The 13,404-nt window shown below is 35.0% G+C and overlaps 1 protein-coding gene across 1 annotated transcript in view; it reads right to left on the minus strand.

Annotated features, from left to right (window-relative positions):
* Positions 1-1,183: 1,183 nt before the first annotated feature.
* CCDC39 (coiled-coil domain 39 molecular ruler complex subunit) overlaps positions 1,184-13,404 on the minus strand; it is a 64,461-nt gene continuing 52,240 nt past the window's right edge. Inside the window, exons 15-20 of the mRNA XM_003926927.4 lie at positions 6,352-6,511; positions 5,765-5,871; positions 3,841-3,981; positions 3,540-3,719; positions 3,309-3,394; positions 1,184-2,136 (exon numbers count right to left, since the gene is read on the minus strand). Of these exons, the coding sequence (XP_003926976.1) occupies positions 1,980-2,136; positions 3,309-3,394; positions 3,540-3,719; positions 3,841-3,981; positions 5,765-5,871; positions 6,352-6,511 (831 nt within the window). The 3' untranslated portion in view covers positions 1,184-1,979. The remainder of the gene's footprint in view (positions 2,137-3,308; positions 3,395-3,539; positions 3,720-3,840; positions 3,982-5,764; positions 5,872-6,351; positions 6,512-13,404) is intronic.

The raw sequence follows: 13,404 nt of genomic DNA on the forward strand, positions 1-13,404 counted from the left end.
AATGTTACACATGGCACCCATTACATAATTTCTCTTCCCTCACCCCCTCATAACCTACCAACATTGGTGTAGGCATGTTCATGATTAAGACCTCAAAAGTACAAGCAAAAGGGGCCGAGTACAATGGCTTATGCAGCCCTTGAGCCTGACGCAGGAGGATTGCTTGAGGCAAGACATTTGAGACTGGCCTGGGCAACACAGCATGACTCCATCTCTACAAAACATTTACAGATAAGCTGGGTGTGGTGGTGCATGCCTATAGTCCCAGCTATGCAGGAGGATCACTTGAGCCCAGGAGTTTGAGGCTGCAGTGGGCTCTGATTGTGCCACTGCACTCCAGCCTGGGTGACAGCGAAACTGGTGTCTTAAACACAACAAAAACAAAATGGGACTTAAGTAAACGAAGAAGCATTTGCACAGCAAAAGAAATAACACAGTGAACAGACAACCTGCAGAGTGGGAGAAAATATCTTGGTCTCCATAAGCAGAGTAAGTGCGACTTTTGGATATGAGGACAACTGTCCAGGATGGAGATGGATTGATCCCCTATTGCACCGTTTATCACGAGTACACTGAAGTTAGAACTGTCATTAGTACACTGAAGTTAGACTTGTATGCTGGCCTAAGAACCAAGCCATTCTATGGATGTGCTAAGCTCTGGGTAGCGACTCAGTAAGTAGAAGTTGTTACATAGTGCAATTTCTGTGCGTCGAGCCCTGTGCGTCCTTTTTGTATTATCCAGTGATTTCTTTCTGCGTCTGTATTACAAATGAGGAAAAAGGAAGCAACTATCGAAGGTTACAGAGCTCGTGAGATAGAACCTCTGCCTGCACAGAACAGTGTTTAGTGTTACTTCAAGATTTAAGTAATTCTCAAACTAGAATAGGGCTGAGAGTAAGAACTTTGGTGAGCAAAGTGGCTTTAATCAGTTTTTAGTTCTATAAATCTCATGCATTAGAGCAATACTTCAGCCAAAAATTTTATTACCTGGCTTTTTTTTGCCCATCTTGTTCTTTGGACTTTGCTATGCCTTTCCCTCACTATTTCTAAAAAAAAAAAATAATCAGGAAAACTATTCACTACCATTACTGCTTTTCAGAAAGAAATACCAAGAGCAGTTCTAAAATGACAGTTGTAATGAGTTTTTTTTCCCGTGGGTTTAAAGGAGACACATGTACATTCATGAATTCTAATACATTTATTTAAAATCCAGTTTTATAATATTCCACATTCTATTCCAAGAGTACAAAGTGTTGGGCACATGTTACGATGAAGTGTTAACTGGGAAAACTACTAAATTTGGCAGTCTACCTCCAACTGTAAACTTAATCAAATCATATCTAGTTTTCATTAAATTGTTTATTAAGAACGTTTCAAAAATGTATTTTTTATACTTGGCTGTATCTGTAAGGAAATCTTTAATGCTTTTGATTTCTTTCAAGGTCAGAATGAAGTGATTTTTAGAAATTTAAGCTGCATTTTAAAATGGATGTACAGTGTTTTATCAATTGGATTTTTGGGGGGAGAGTGGGGGTTCATGCTATTTTTTGGTTAAAAATTATACCAAAAGAAGAAACTACCTTTAATAACTTTGCTCCCCAAAAGTCTGAGAAATAGTTACTTTGAATAAAGAAAACCTAATTTTGGTGTCTTAAGGGGTAAGTGAGATTTTAACATTGTAATAAGCTCATAATAGTAGAATAAATCTTTAGAAATTTCTTCCTGAAAGATTGTTACATTAGAAATGAGTGTAGTTTGTGAAATAATAAAACAAACTATTTTCTAACACTACGCACATCAGAGTTATAGGGAAATACAGGGTTTTCCCTATGCTTGTATGACCTGTAGCCTTGTCAAGAATCTGCTATTAATAAGTTTTTACACTTTCCACTAGATAAAATGTGTTGGATCATTTTGTATTTTGAAGTATGATATTTTTATTTTTATGTTTACAACTTTTTGAGAAGAAATTAAAGTGTTTATTTGCTGCTTTTTTTGCTCTTCCCATTACTAGAGCTACTGCTAGCACTAGCTGGCCTGGAAGGGCTGCCTGCTAGTGAAGAGGAGGCCGGGAAGTTAAGCTCTAATACTTTAACTGAAGTCTGAGAAGCAGGTGTACTTGTCCTCCTAGATGACCTAGAAGAAAAACCAGAATTATAAGTTTAATGCAAAGTTTATATTTTAGTATAGACCCCTCCATTATTGGCAAAAGATACCGTAATTCCTAAGTAAAGAGATTTAAAAAGTACATATTAATAGTGTTAATAAATTTTTTAAATGACCATTAATAGATATCAAAAAATTTAAAAAGGGAAAGAAAGATGAACATAGATGAGTTTCACATCAGTAGAAAAGTGGTTTAATTGTGTTTCTATATGGTAAAAATGCTTTCAACTATAATCAGTTTTTTGGAGTTGGAATCATTAAATTTCCAAGACATTGGAAAGAGGGGCAATAGGATTTTGGTGCTGGCAAGAACAATTAAAATGATTCCCTTTGTAATTTAGGTGAGAAGCATACTGATGGGTAAAGTGGAAGTGGTGGGATCATCTGAAATACAGCTGTAATTCTGAAATGATAAGTTTTAAATATACATATTTTATGAAAGTACAGGGATGTTCAATTACATAGAAACTTTTTTATACTTAAACACTTTTTTAGGGGCCTCTTCATGAAATCTTTACATGGACTAAGGAATAGTAATTTAGTGCATAGCTACTAAATGCAGGAGATTGTGAATTCTAAATTTAGGATTATTATTAATAAGTTTTTGTCAGCACAGCATGAGAATGTTGGTTTAAGCATTTGGTGATAGAATTGTGGGTAACAATAAACTGCAGAAGGAAAAAAATGTTTCCTTTTTAGCAAAATAAAGCTTCATAAAGTCAAATCCTAATTATGTAAAATAGCACAATGTGGTTTTAATCACAAAAATCATATTCTATATGTCTGTACATCTAAGCTGCCCTTACAGGTTTAAAAGATAATCCCCCAAGTTTACCCCCAAATGTTAGACGTAGCCCCCAAATTTATTTCTGCTTTATCCTACTGAAATAGCTGATAATCACAGAGCACTTGGGTTATATTGGAAGTAGTGACACCAGCAGAAGTCAGAACGAAATTCCGGTTCTGCTGGTGGTTTCTGCATCTAATGTCTATGATGCTGACTAGTGAGACGTCTGAGAGTGCAAAGAACACAGCAGTGGGTGCATGGGCCTGTCCCAACAGCTAGGGTGACATAGAGGTGGCTGGGATCACTTAGTGTACAGATGTGAGTTAAGGAGATTGTTTTGTAACCTTCCACTTACCTTGCTGATGGTAGTGAAGTGTGTGAAGCATATCTAGAACTCTGGTGACTGCCTTTAGTACTAGCTGTAGGTAGGTCTAACCCACTCTGGAGGAATATTCAATAGCAGTCATTAGTATTACTATTTTTTTAGAGGAGAAATATTGTTAATTAGATATCACTTCATGATGAATGCCATAAAAATTTCATTTTCATGAAGTGTTTATATTTAATAGGAGGTGCTGTATATTACCTGTTGAAAGTATGTTTGAAGGATAATACGGATCTCAGCATTTTCTTCTGTGATACCAACTAACATTTCATCAATAACCTTTTGAAAGTGTTTGAGTTCACGAAGTTTGATATCTTGTTCTTCCAGTGATTCACCTTTTGTGTCTTTCAAAAGACGGATTTCCTTTGTGAGTTTTGCACACTGTTGGTAAATAAGTCAATTATTCTATAAAACTGTGTTCCAGAATTTAATATTTTTAATAGATAAAGGAGGATTTGGGACTTCAAAAATATGACAGGTCAGTTTTTCAAAATATCAATACCTGTTTCGTCACTCTTTCTAATTTTGGCTTCTGCTCCTCCGTGTCTTTATTTAGTTGAAATGAATAAGCCTGCTTCTCTGATAATTTTTCTTTGACATTATTTGCTAAACGTTCTAGAACTTCTAATGTATTTTCCATGCTCTGTAGAAAAAGTATTACTGTATTTGTTAGAATCTGAAATTGACTTTTATAACTTTGCATTTATCAAGTATTCATTGAATTTTAACTCATTTCTGTACATATATACATTATTTCTGTTAGTGACTAATAAGTACAGTGGTGGACCTCTTAACATCATGTCTTGGTCAGTGATAGACTGCATATATGATGGTGGTCCCATAAGATTACAGTGGAGCTGAAAAGTTCCTGTGACCTAGTGACATTGTAGTGTTGTAGCACAATACAGTACTCATCAGTTTGTGGTGATGCTAGTGTAAACAAATGCGCATTGCCAGTCATATAAAAGTCTAGCACATATGATTATGTACAGTGCATAATACTTGATAATAAATGATAATACTGATTTATGTATTTACTATACAGTATACTTTTATCATTGTTTTACAGTGTACTTCTATTTATTTAAAAAAGTTAACTGTAAAACAGACTCAGGCAGGTCATTCAGGAGGTATTCCAGAAGAAGGCATTGTTATAGGAGATGAAAGAGCTCCATTCATGTTACTGGCCCTGAAGAGCTTCAAGTGGGACAAGATATGGAGCTGGAAGACAGTGATACTGATGACCCTGACCCCGGGAAGGCTTAGGTTTATGTGTGTGTATATGTGTCTTAGTTTTTAACAAAAAAGTTAAAAAGTAAAAATTAAAAATAGAAAAGAGCTTAGAGAATAAGGATATAAAGAAAGAACATTTTTGTGCAGTTGAACAATATGTGTTTAAGCTAAGTGTTATTACAAAAGTCAAAAAGTCTTACAAAATTAAAAATTTTTAAAGTTAAAAAGCTATAGTAAGCTAAGGTCAATTCACTATTGGAGAAATAAAATGATTTTTATGAATTTACTTTAGCCTGGGTGTACATTGTTCATCGTGTCTACAGTAGTGTCCTAGGCCTTCACGTTCTCTCACCACTCACTCGCTGACTCACCAAGAGCAACTTCCAGCCCTGCAAGCTCCATGTCTGGGAAGTGCCCTGTACAAGTGTACCCTTTTTTTGTCCATTAGACTGATTTTTATTGTACATTTTCTATGTTTAGATTTGTTTAGCTGTTTAAGTACCATTGTGTTACAGTTGCCTATAGAACTCAGTACAGTAACACACTGCAGATTTATAGCCTAGGAACAGTGAACTAACCATCAAGGTTTGCATAAGTACACTCTGAGGATGTTCACTAACAAGCACTCCCATTGTTATGCAGTGCACAACTGTGTAATGGTTTTGTGGATTAAATTTTGTATGTAATTCAACTGGAAATTATTTTTATGGTATTTGGGAAAAAATGTCAAAATGGAATTTTCAAAAATTCATAGTGTCTCTTCAGCTTTATTAGTAAAATCAATTTTTATGTAGTTTTTTTACAAGGCACATTCTTTTACCTTTTAGTGATTTGCTTTAGTAACTACTTTGTACTAGATTTTTTTTTCTTTCAAACTCTTTAAGGAGCAATCTTAATGTGATCTGTAAAAAATTAAAGTTCCTTAAAGGGTTAATGGGTACATCATAATAACTGTGATCTACCAACTAATAACAAGTAATTGGCAGTGCTTAGCACTGAGATTTTAGTTTGTCTGAGACTTTGAGCACTTGTTTTTGTCTGCTTTAAATGAGACTGTTCTCTCTCACGATCTGCTTCCCTAAAAGAGATTCTAAATAACTGTCTTCCTGGTCCAAGATGAAGAGGATAGAAGTGGTAGTAATGATAGTTGACTTTTACTGAAGGCATATTACTAAAATGCCTGTAGAATTTACCTGGATGTCTTCTTGAAGTTCTCTGATTTGTCTTTGTTTGTATCTGTATTTTTCATCAACAGCTCTTTTCTGTTCTTCTAGTTGAATTTGTAGCTCATACTCATCACCTGGAATGTAGAACATTTCTAGTTTAATTTTCAACGTACTATGTAGAAATCAGTTTTAAAGTATTACATAAGTTACACCAGTATTTGTTATGAAAGGTTAAATTTTTTATATCCACTGGTAGAAAAACACTATAGACATGTAGTAGCCATTTCTTGTTTGGTCTACATAAAGCAGCAATATGGTGCCTTTTTTTTTTTCACTTTTTGAACTGATTACCCTAGAGAGGTGATATGCCATACCAAACCAGAAGTAATATGGAAGCAACACCCTAACAAACCACCTACCAAAAAAAAAGGTGTGAGGGGAAGAAAGAAAAGGGATTAGTTTTTCTGATCCAATCAAACATAGTACCCTTTTGTTCTTCTCCATGTCTCAGTGTTGCATTTATCTATACACTTGTCACTGCATATATATGTGTGTGTGTGTATATGTACGTATATGTATAAATGTATATATATATAATTTAGACTCCTACATACTGGACGGAGTCACTTTTTTTAAAGATTGCTTGTAATTGTTGTTACAGCTGTTCAGCACTTGCAGGGTGTTTTCTAGAGCGTAGATTTCTTTTTCAGCTTTGTTGATTTTAGCATCCAGAGAGTCACCTTCCCTTTGAAGTTCTTCTTTTTCTTGAGCAGCCTGTGAAGTACAGAATAGAACTGGGTGAATGAAAGTATTTACGATGGGAAGAAATGCCTAATGTTTGTCTTTGGGGCAGAAAACCAGTTAACTTGTAACAATAACAGTTTATCTTACGGCCTACATAAGGCACAATGCATTTATGTCTTACATTTGATACAGAATGGAAGACCAAATTATCAGCCTTCAAAATATGGCACAGAGGATACAGAGTTCAAAACTATGATGGAAATGTAGTACCTAACCACAGCTTACCAAATTCTCCAGCAAAAATTACCAAAGAGTTAATCATGTATAAATATTACTGGGAAGAGAAGTAAGTTAGCTAGAGGTCAGGTTTGAAACTGGATATTAAATCAGAAGAATGTTTCTGGCCTGAAAGAGGTTCAGGAACACTTTCAAAATTGAGGAGTAAAAGATACATATTTTAGGAGTAAAAAGGTATTTTGCCACAATTTAAAAGAAAATTTTAAAAACTATTGTGATAAATGTGGCTGAAAAAGATGAAGTCTGTGAATTGCTAAAGACCAAAATTATAAGAGTAGACATACTCAGTGACTTTTTACCAGGGTACTGCTGTCACTGGGCTAGGTTCTCTAGAGTTGTACCTGAACAGTTCCAAAGAACTTCCTAAAGGTTGTCATAGATAGTATGCATACTTATACATATATGTGTGTGTATGTATATATGCAAGAAAATATTTAGTCAGAATCACTAATTTCATTTTAATTTATTCAGCTCTTAGATGTGTTTATTTAAACCTGAGTGTAGTCAATTAGAAAAACTAAGTTTTTTCTGATTTTTTTTATTTGCAAAAATTTAAGGAGTACAAGTATTTTTTGTTACATGGCTATTGTGTAGTGGTGAGGTCAGGACTTCTAGTGTACTACCCATTATTGGAATACTGCACATTGTGCATTATGTAATTTCTCTTTTTAAAAAATTTGAGATGAGGAGTCTTGCTCTGTCGCCCAGCCTGGGGTGTAGTAGTGTGATCTCAGCTCACTGCAACCTCTGCCTCCCGGGTTGAAGCGATTCTGTGCCTCAGCCTCTCCAGTAACTGAGATTACAGGCACGCATCACCACCTCCCGTTAATTTTTGTATTTTTAGTAGAGATGTAGAGACGGGGTTTTCTCATGTTGGCCAGGATGATCTGAACTCCTGACCTCAAGTGATCTGCCTGCCTTGGCCTCCCAAAGTGCAAAGTCCTGTGAGCCTCATCAAAATTTAACATAGACACTCCCCCTTCCTCTTTCAGCTTTCAGGATGCCAAGATTACCTGGCCTTTTTTCTAATCTCACGAAACACTCTTTTGTTTGTTTTGTTTTGTTTTAAAGAAAGAAAAAAAAGGAAGAGAAAGAAAAAAAAAAAGAATGAAGGAGAGGAAGAAAGAGGGAGAGAGAACGGAAGTGTTGCTTTATTGCCCAGGCTAGAATGCAGTCTAAAAATGGGTATTGAAAACCTTTTATACCAATAATTGTGCTTAATAATGGAGACAGGAAAAAATGGGGGAAGAAAATAACAAAAAAGCAGCCAACCAATCTTTCATTTAAACCTGTAAGTAGGTATGATGTGGTGCTAATAAGAGTGTATGTTTTGTGTATTTAAAGTGGAGAGTTCTATAAATGTTTATTAAGTTTACTTGTTCCAGATCTGAGTTGAAGTCCTGGATATGCTTGTTAATTTTCTGTCTCGTTGATCTGTCTAATATTGATGTTGAAGTCTCCCACTATTATTGTTTGGGAGTCTAAATCTCTTTGTAAGTCTTATGTATCTGGGTGCTCCTGTATTGGGTGCGTATATATTTAGGATCGTTAGCTCTTCTTGTTGCATTGATCCTTTTACCGTTACGTAATGTCCTCCTTTGCCTCTTTTGATCTTTGTTGCTTTAAAGTCTATTTTATCAGAGGTGAGAATTACAACTCCTGCTTTTTATGTATTTATTTTTGCTCTCCATTTGGTTGGTAAATCTTTCTCCATCCCTTTGTTTTGAGTCTTTGTGTATCCTTGCATGTGAGATGGGTCTGGATGCAGCATACCAATGAGCTTTGGCTGTGTCTTTTGATTGGGGGATTTAGTCGATTTAAATTTAGGATTAATAATAATATATGTGAGTTTAATACTGCCATTTGATGTTAGCTGGCTGTTTTGCCCATTAGTTGATGTAAATTCTTCATTATGTTGATGCTCTTTACTTTTTGGTATATTTTTGGAAAGGCTGATACTGGTTGTTCCTTTCTATGTGTAGTGGTTCTTTCAGAAGCGCTTGTAAAGCAGGCCTGGTGGTGATGAAATCTCTGAGTACTTGCTTGTTCCCAAAAGATTTTATTTTCCTTCGCTTATGAAGCTTAGTTTGGCGGGACATGAAATTCTAGGTTGAAAGTTCTTTTCTTTAAGGATGTTGAATATTGGCATTATGTAATTCTCATCCCTGCCCCTCTGATACCCCCAGCATGCTTCTGAGTTCCAGTGTCTATCACTCCACCTCCATGTGTACACATTATTTAGCTCCCACATATAAGTGAGATCACATGGTTTTTGCTTTTGTGTCTGAGTTGTTTCTTTTAAGATAATGGCCTCCAGTTCTGTCTTGTTGCTGTAAAAGACAGGATTTCATTCTTTTTTATGGCTGGATAGTATTTCTTTGTGCATAGAGACCACATTTTCTTGATCCAGTCATCCATCAATGGACACTTACATTTAATCCACGTCTTTGCTATTGTAAATAGTGCTGCAGTAAACGGAGTGGGGCTATTGTTTTGATATAATGATTTCTGTTCCTTTGTTTAGATTACTGGATCAAAGAGTAGTTCTATTTTTACTTTTTTGAGAAATCTTAATTCTGTTTTCCATGGAGATTGTGTTAATTTACATACCCACCAACAGTGTATAAGCATGTTCTTAGCCCACTTTTTTTCTTCCAACTTTTAGGTTCAAGCGGTAGACATGCAGGATTGTAATATGGGTAAATTACCTGTCGTGGAGGTTTGGTGTACAGATTTTTCTGTCACACATAATAAGCATACTTTCTCCAGTATATGTTCTCAGTTTTGTCAAAGATCAGTTAGCTGTATGTGGGTTTATTTCTAGATTCTCCATTCTGTTCCATTGATTGTGTCTCATTTTATACCAGTACAATTGATGCTTTGGTTACAACGGTCTTACGGTATAATTTGAAGTCAGATGATATAGTCCTGCCAGCTTTGTTCTTTTTGCTTAGGATTGCTTTGACTATTTGGGTTTTTGTGTTGCATATGAATTTTAGGATTGTTCTAATTCTGTGAAAAATGAAATTGGTATTTTGATAGGGATTACCTTGAATCTGTAGATTCCTATGGGCACTATGGTTGTTTTTAACAGTATTAATTCTTCCAATCCATGAGCATGTAATGTTTTTACCTTTGTGTGTGTCATCTATGGTTTCTTTCATCGGTGTTTTGTAGTTTTCCTTATAGAGATCTTTTACCTCCTTGATTAAATACATTTCTAGGTCCTTTTTTTGGTATCTTTTATAAATGGAATTGCCTTCTTAGTTTGGGTCTCAGCTATATCATTGTTAGTGTATAGAAATGCTACTGATTTTTATACCTTGATTTTGTATCCTGAAACTCTGCTAAATTCATTTATCCAATCTAAGATTTTTTTTGGTGGAGTCCTTAGGGTTTTCTAAATTAAGATCACAGGTAATTTGAACACAGATAATTTGACTTCCTCTTTTCCTATTTGAAAGACTTGTATTTGTTTATCTTGCCTGATTGCTGGGGTTAGGACTTCCAGTACTATGTTGAATAGGAGTGATGAAAGTGGGCACCCTTGTCTTGTTTAAATTCTTAGGGAGAATGCCTTCAGCTTTCTCCCTATTCAGTATGATGTTGGCTATGGGTTTGTCATAGATGGCATTTATTATTTTGAGTTGTGTTCCTTCTGTGCCTAGTTTATGAAGGATTTTATCATGAAGGAATACTGAATTTTATCACATTGCTTTTTCTACATCTATTGAGATGATTATATGATTTTTGTCCTTAATTCTGTTCATGTGATGTATCATATTTATTGAGTTGCATATACTGAACTGTTCTTTCATCCCTGGCATAAAACCCCCTTGATCATGGTGTATTATCTTTCTGATGTGCTGTTGGACTCAATTTGCTAGTATTTTGCTGAAGATTTTTGTGTCTATGGTCTGTGTTGATCAGGAATATTCATCTATTTTCTTTTTTGTGTTGTGTTCTTGTCTGGTTTTGATATCAGTGTTACACTGGCCTTACAGAATGAGTTAGGGAGAATTCCCTCCTCCTCAATGTTTTGTAACAGTTTCAGGAGTATTTGTATTAGTTCTTGGTATACTTGGTAGAATTTGGCTGTTACTACATTTTATCTTGGGCTTTTTTGTTGTTGTTAGGACATTTTTTATTATTATGGATTCATTCTTGCTATTTACATTATTGGTTTGTTCAGGATTTTTGTTTCTTCTGGTTCAACCTTGGGAGGTTGTATTATATGTTTCCAGAAATTTATCTGTTTCCAGGAATCCATTTCCTCTAGGTTTTCTAATTTATAAGGTAATATAGTCTCTGATGATCTTTCCTATTTCTGTAGTTCAGTTGTAATGTCTCATTTATTTCTGATTTGGTTTGTTTAGATCTTTGTTCTTGACTAGCTAGTAGTTTATCAATTTTGTCATTCGAAGAACAAACAATTTCCTTGATCACTTGCAAATGTTTTTGTCTCCATTTATTTTGTTTTGCTCTGATCTCTTACTGCTTTTGTTCTGCTAACTTTGGGTTTTTTTTTTTTTTTCTTGTTTTGTTAATTCCTTGAGGTGCAGTGATAGATTGTTAATTGATGATTATTCTACATTTTTTATACGGGTATTTAATGCTATAAACTTCCTTCTTAGCAATGCTTTTGCTCTATTCCACAGGTTGTGGTATGTAGAATTTGGCTGTTACTACAACTTATCCTTGTCATTCATTTCAAAATTTTTAAAAATTTCCATCCTGATTTCTTTGTTGACCCAGTGATCATTTAGGACCATATTGTTTGATTTCCGTATGTTTCTAAGATGCCCAGAGTTTCTCTGGGCATTGATTCCCAGTTTTTTACTGCACTGTGGTCTGAGAAGATTTTTATTTATTTATTTATTTTTTCAAGACTTGTTTTCTGGCCTAATACATGGTTTATCTGGGAGAATTTTCCATGTGCTTATGAAAAGAATATATAGTATACAGTCGTTGGGTAGAGTGTTCTGTAGATGTCTGTTACATGTCCATTTTGTCTAAAGTCTGATTTAAGTCCAATGTATGTTTGTTGACTTACTGTCTTGATAATCTGCCTAGTGCTGTCAGTGGGGTGTTGACCTACCATTATTGTATTGCTGTCTAATTCTTTATTTCAGTCTAGTAATAATTGTTTTATGAATCTAGGTGCTGCAGTGTCACGTGCATATATATCCCTTTATCGCTATGTAATAACCTTCTTTGTCTTTTACTGTTTTGATTTAATATCTGTTTTATCTGATGTAAGTAATGCTACTCCTGTTTGCTTTTGGTTTCTGTGGAATATCTTTTCCACCCTTTTACTTTCACTGTATGTTTGTCTTTACAGGTTAAGTGAGTTTCATATAAGCAGCATATAGTTGGATCACATTTTTTTATCCATTCCACTGTCTGTTTTACTTGGATCATTTGATCCATTTACATTCAGAACTAATATTGATATATATGGTTTTGTTCCTGTCATATTTTCAATTATTACCTAGTTGGTTTATAAATTTTTTTTTCTCTGTGTGGTTGTCCGTGTTTTGGTGGAATTCTTTTGTGTTGCCAATGATTCCTTTCTCTTCCTCTTTTGTGTGTTTGTTTTATAAGACCTTTGAGTTCTATATATAGCTTTCGTCTCTTTTCATGATGGTGAATACTGACATTTTGTTTCCATTTTAAAACTCCTTTGAGCATTTCCTATAGGACTGGTCTAGTGGTAATGAATTCCCTTAGTGTTTGCTTGGCTGAGTATTCTTTATGAGGCTTATTCTTGCTGGATATAAAATTGGGGGTTGACAGGTGTTGTGTTTTGTTTTGTTTTGTTTTTTTACTTTTAGCTTTGAAAATTCTACACCATTCTTTTCTGTCCTGTAAGATTTCTGCTGAGAAATCTGCTGTTAACTCTGACGGGATTTCCTTTATAGGTGACTAGATGCTTTTCTCTTGCTAATTTTAACTTTTCTTTTGCAGTTTCACTTTGACTGTAGACATTCTGATTACAATACACCATGATGAGGTATTTTTTGAAATGTATTTTCCTGGGATTGCTGAGCCTTTTGTATCTGGATGCCTCTCTCACTAGACTTAAGATGTTTTCATCAATTATTTCCTTAAACAGGCTTTCTAAACTTTTTTCTCTCTCTTACCCCTCAGGCATAACTGATAATTTGTAAGTTCAGTCACCAAACATCTTGAAGGCTTTATTCTTTTTTTTTTTTTTTAATATATATACTTTAGGTTTTTTGGTACACGTGTAGAATGTGCAGGTTTGTTACATAGGTATACACGTGCCATGGTGGTTTGCTGCATCCATCAGCCCGTCATCTACATTAGGTATTTCTCCTAATACTATCCCCCCACTTGCCCGCCACCCTCCAAGAGGCCCCAGTATGTGATGTTTCCCTCCCTATTTCTATGTGTTCTCATTGCTCAGCTCCATTTTATGAGTGAGAACATGCACTGTTTGGTTTTCTGTTCCTGTGTTAGATTGGTGGGAATGATGGTTTCCAGCTTCATGTCCCTGCAAAGGATGTAAACTCATCCTTTTTTATATGGCTGCATAGTATTCCATGGTAGATATGTGCCACATTTTCTTTATCCAGTCTTATCATTAATGGGCATATTCCATG

This window comes from Saimiri boliviensis, chromosome 8 (assembly GCF_048565385.1).
Source record: "Saimiri boliviensis isolate mSaiBol1 chromosome 8, mSaiBol1.pri, whole genome shotgun sequence".
Classification (NCBI taxonomy): domain Eukaryota; kingdom Metazoa; phylum Chordata; class Mammalia; order Primates; family Cebidae; genus Saimiri; species Saimiri boliviensis.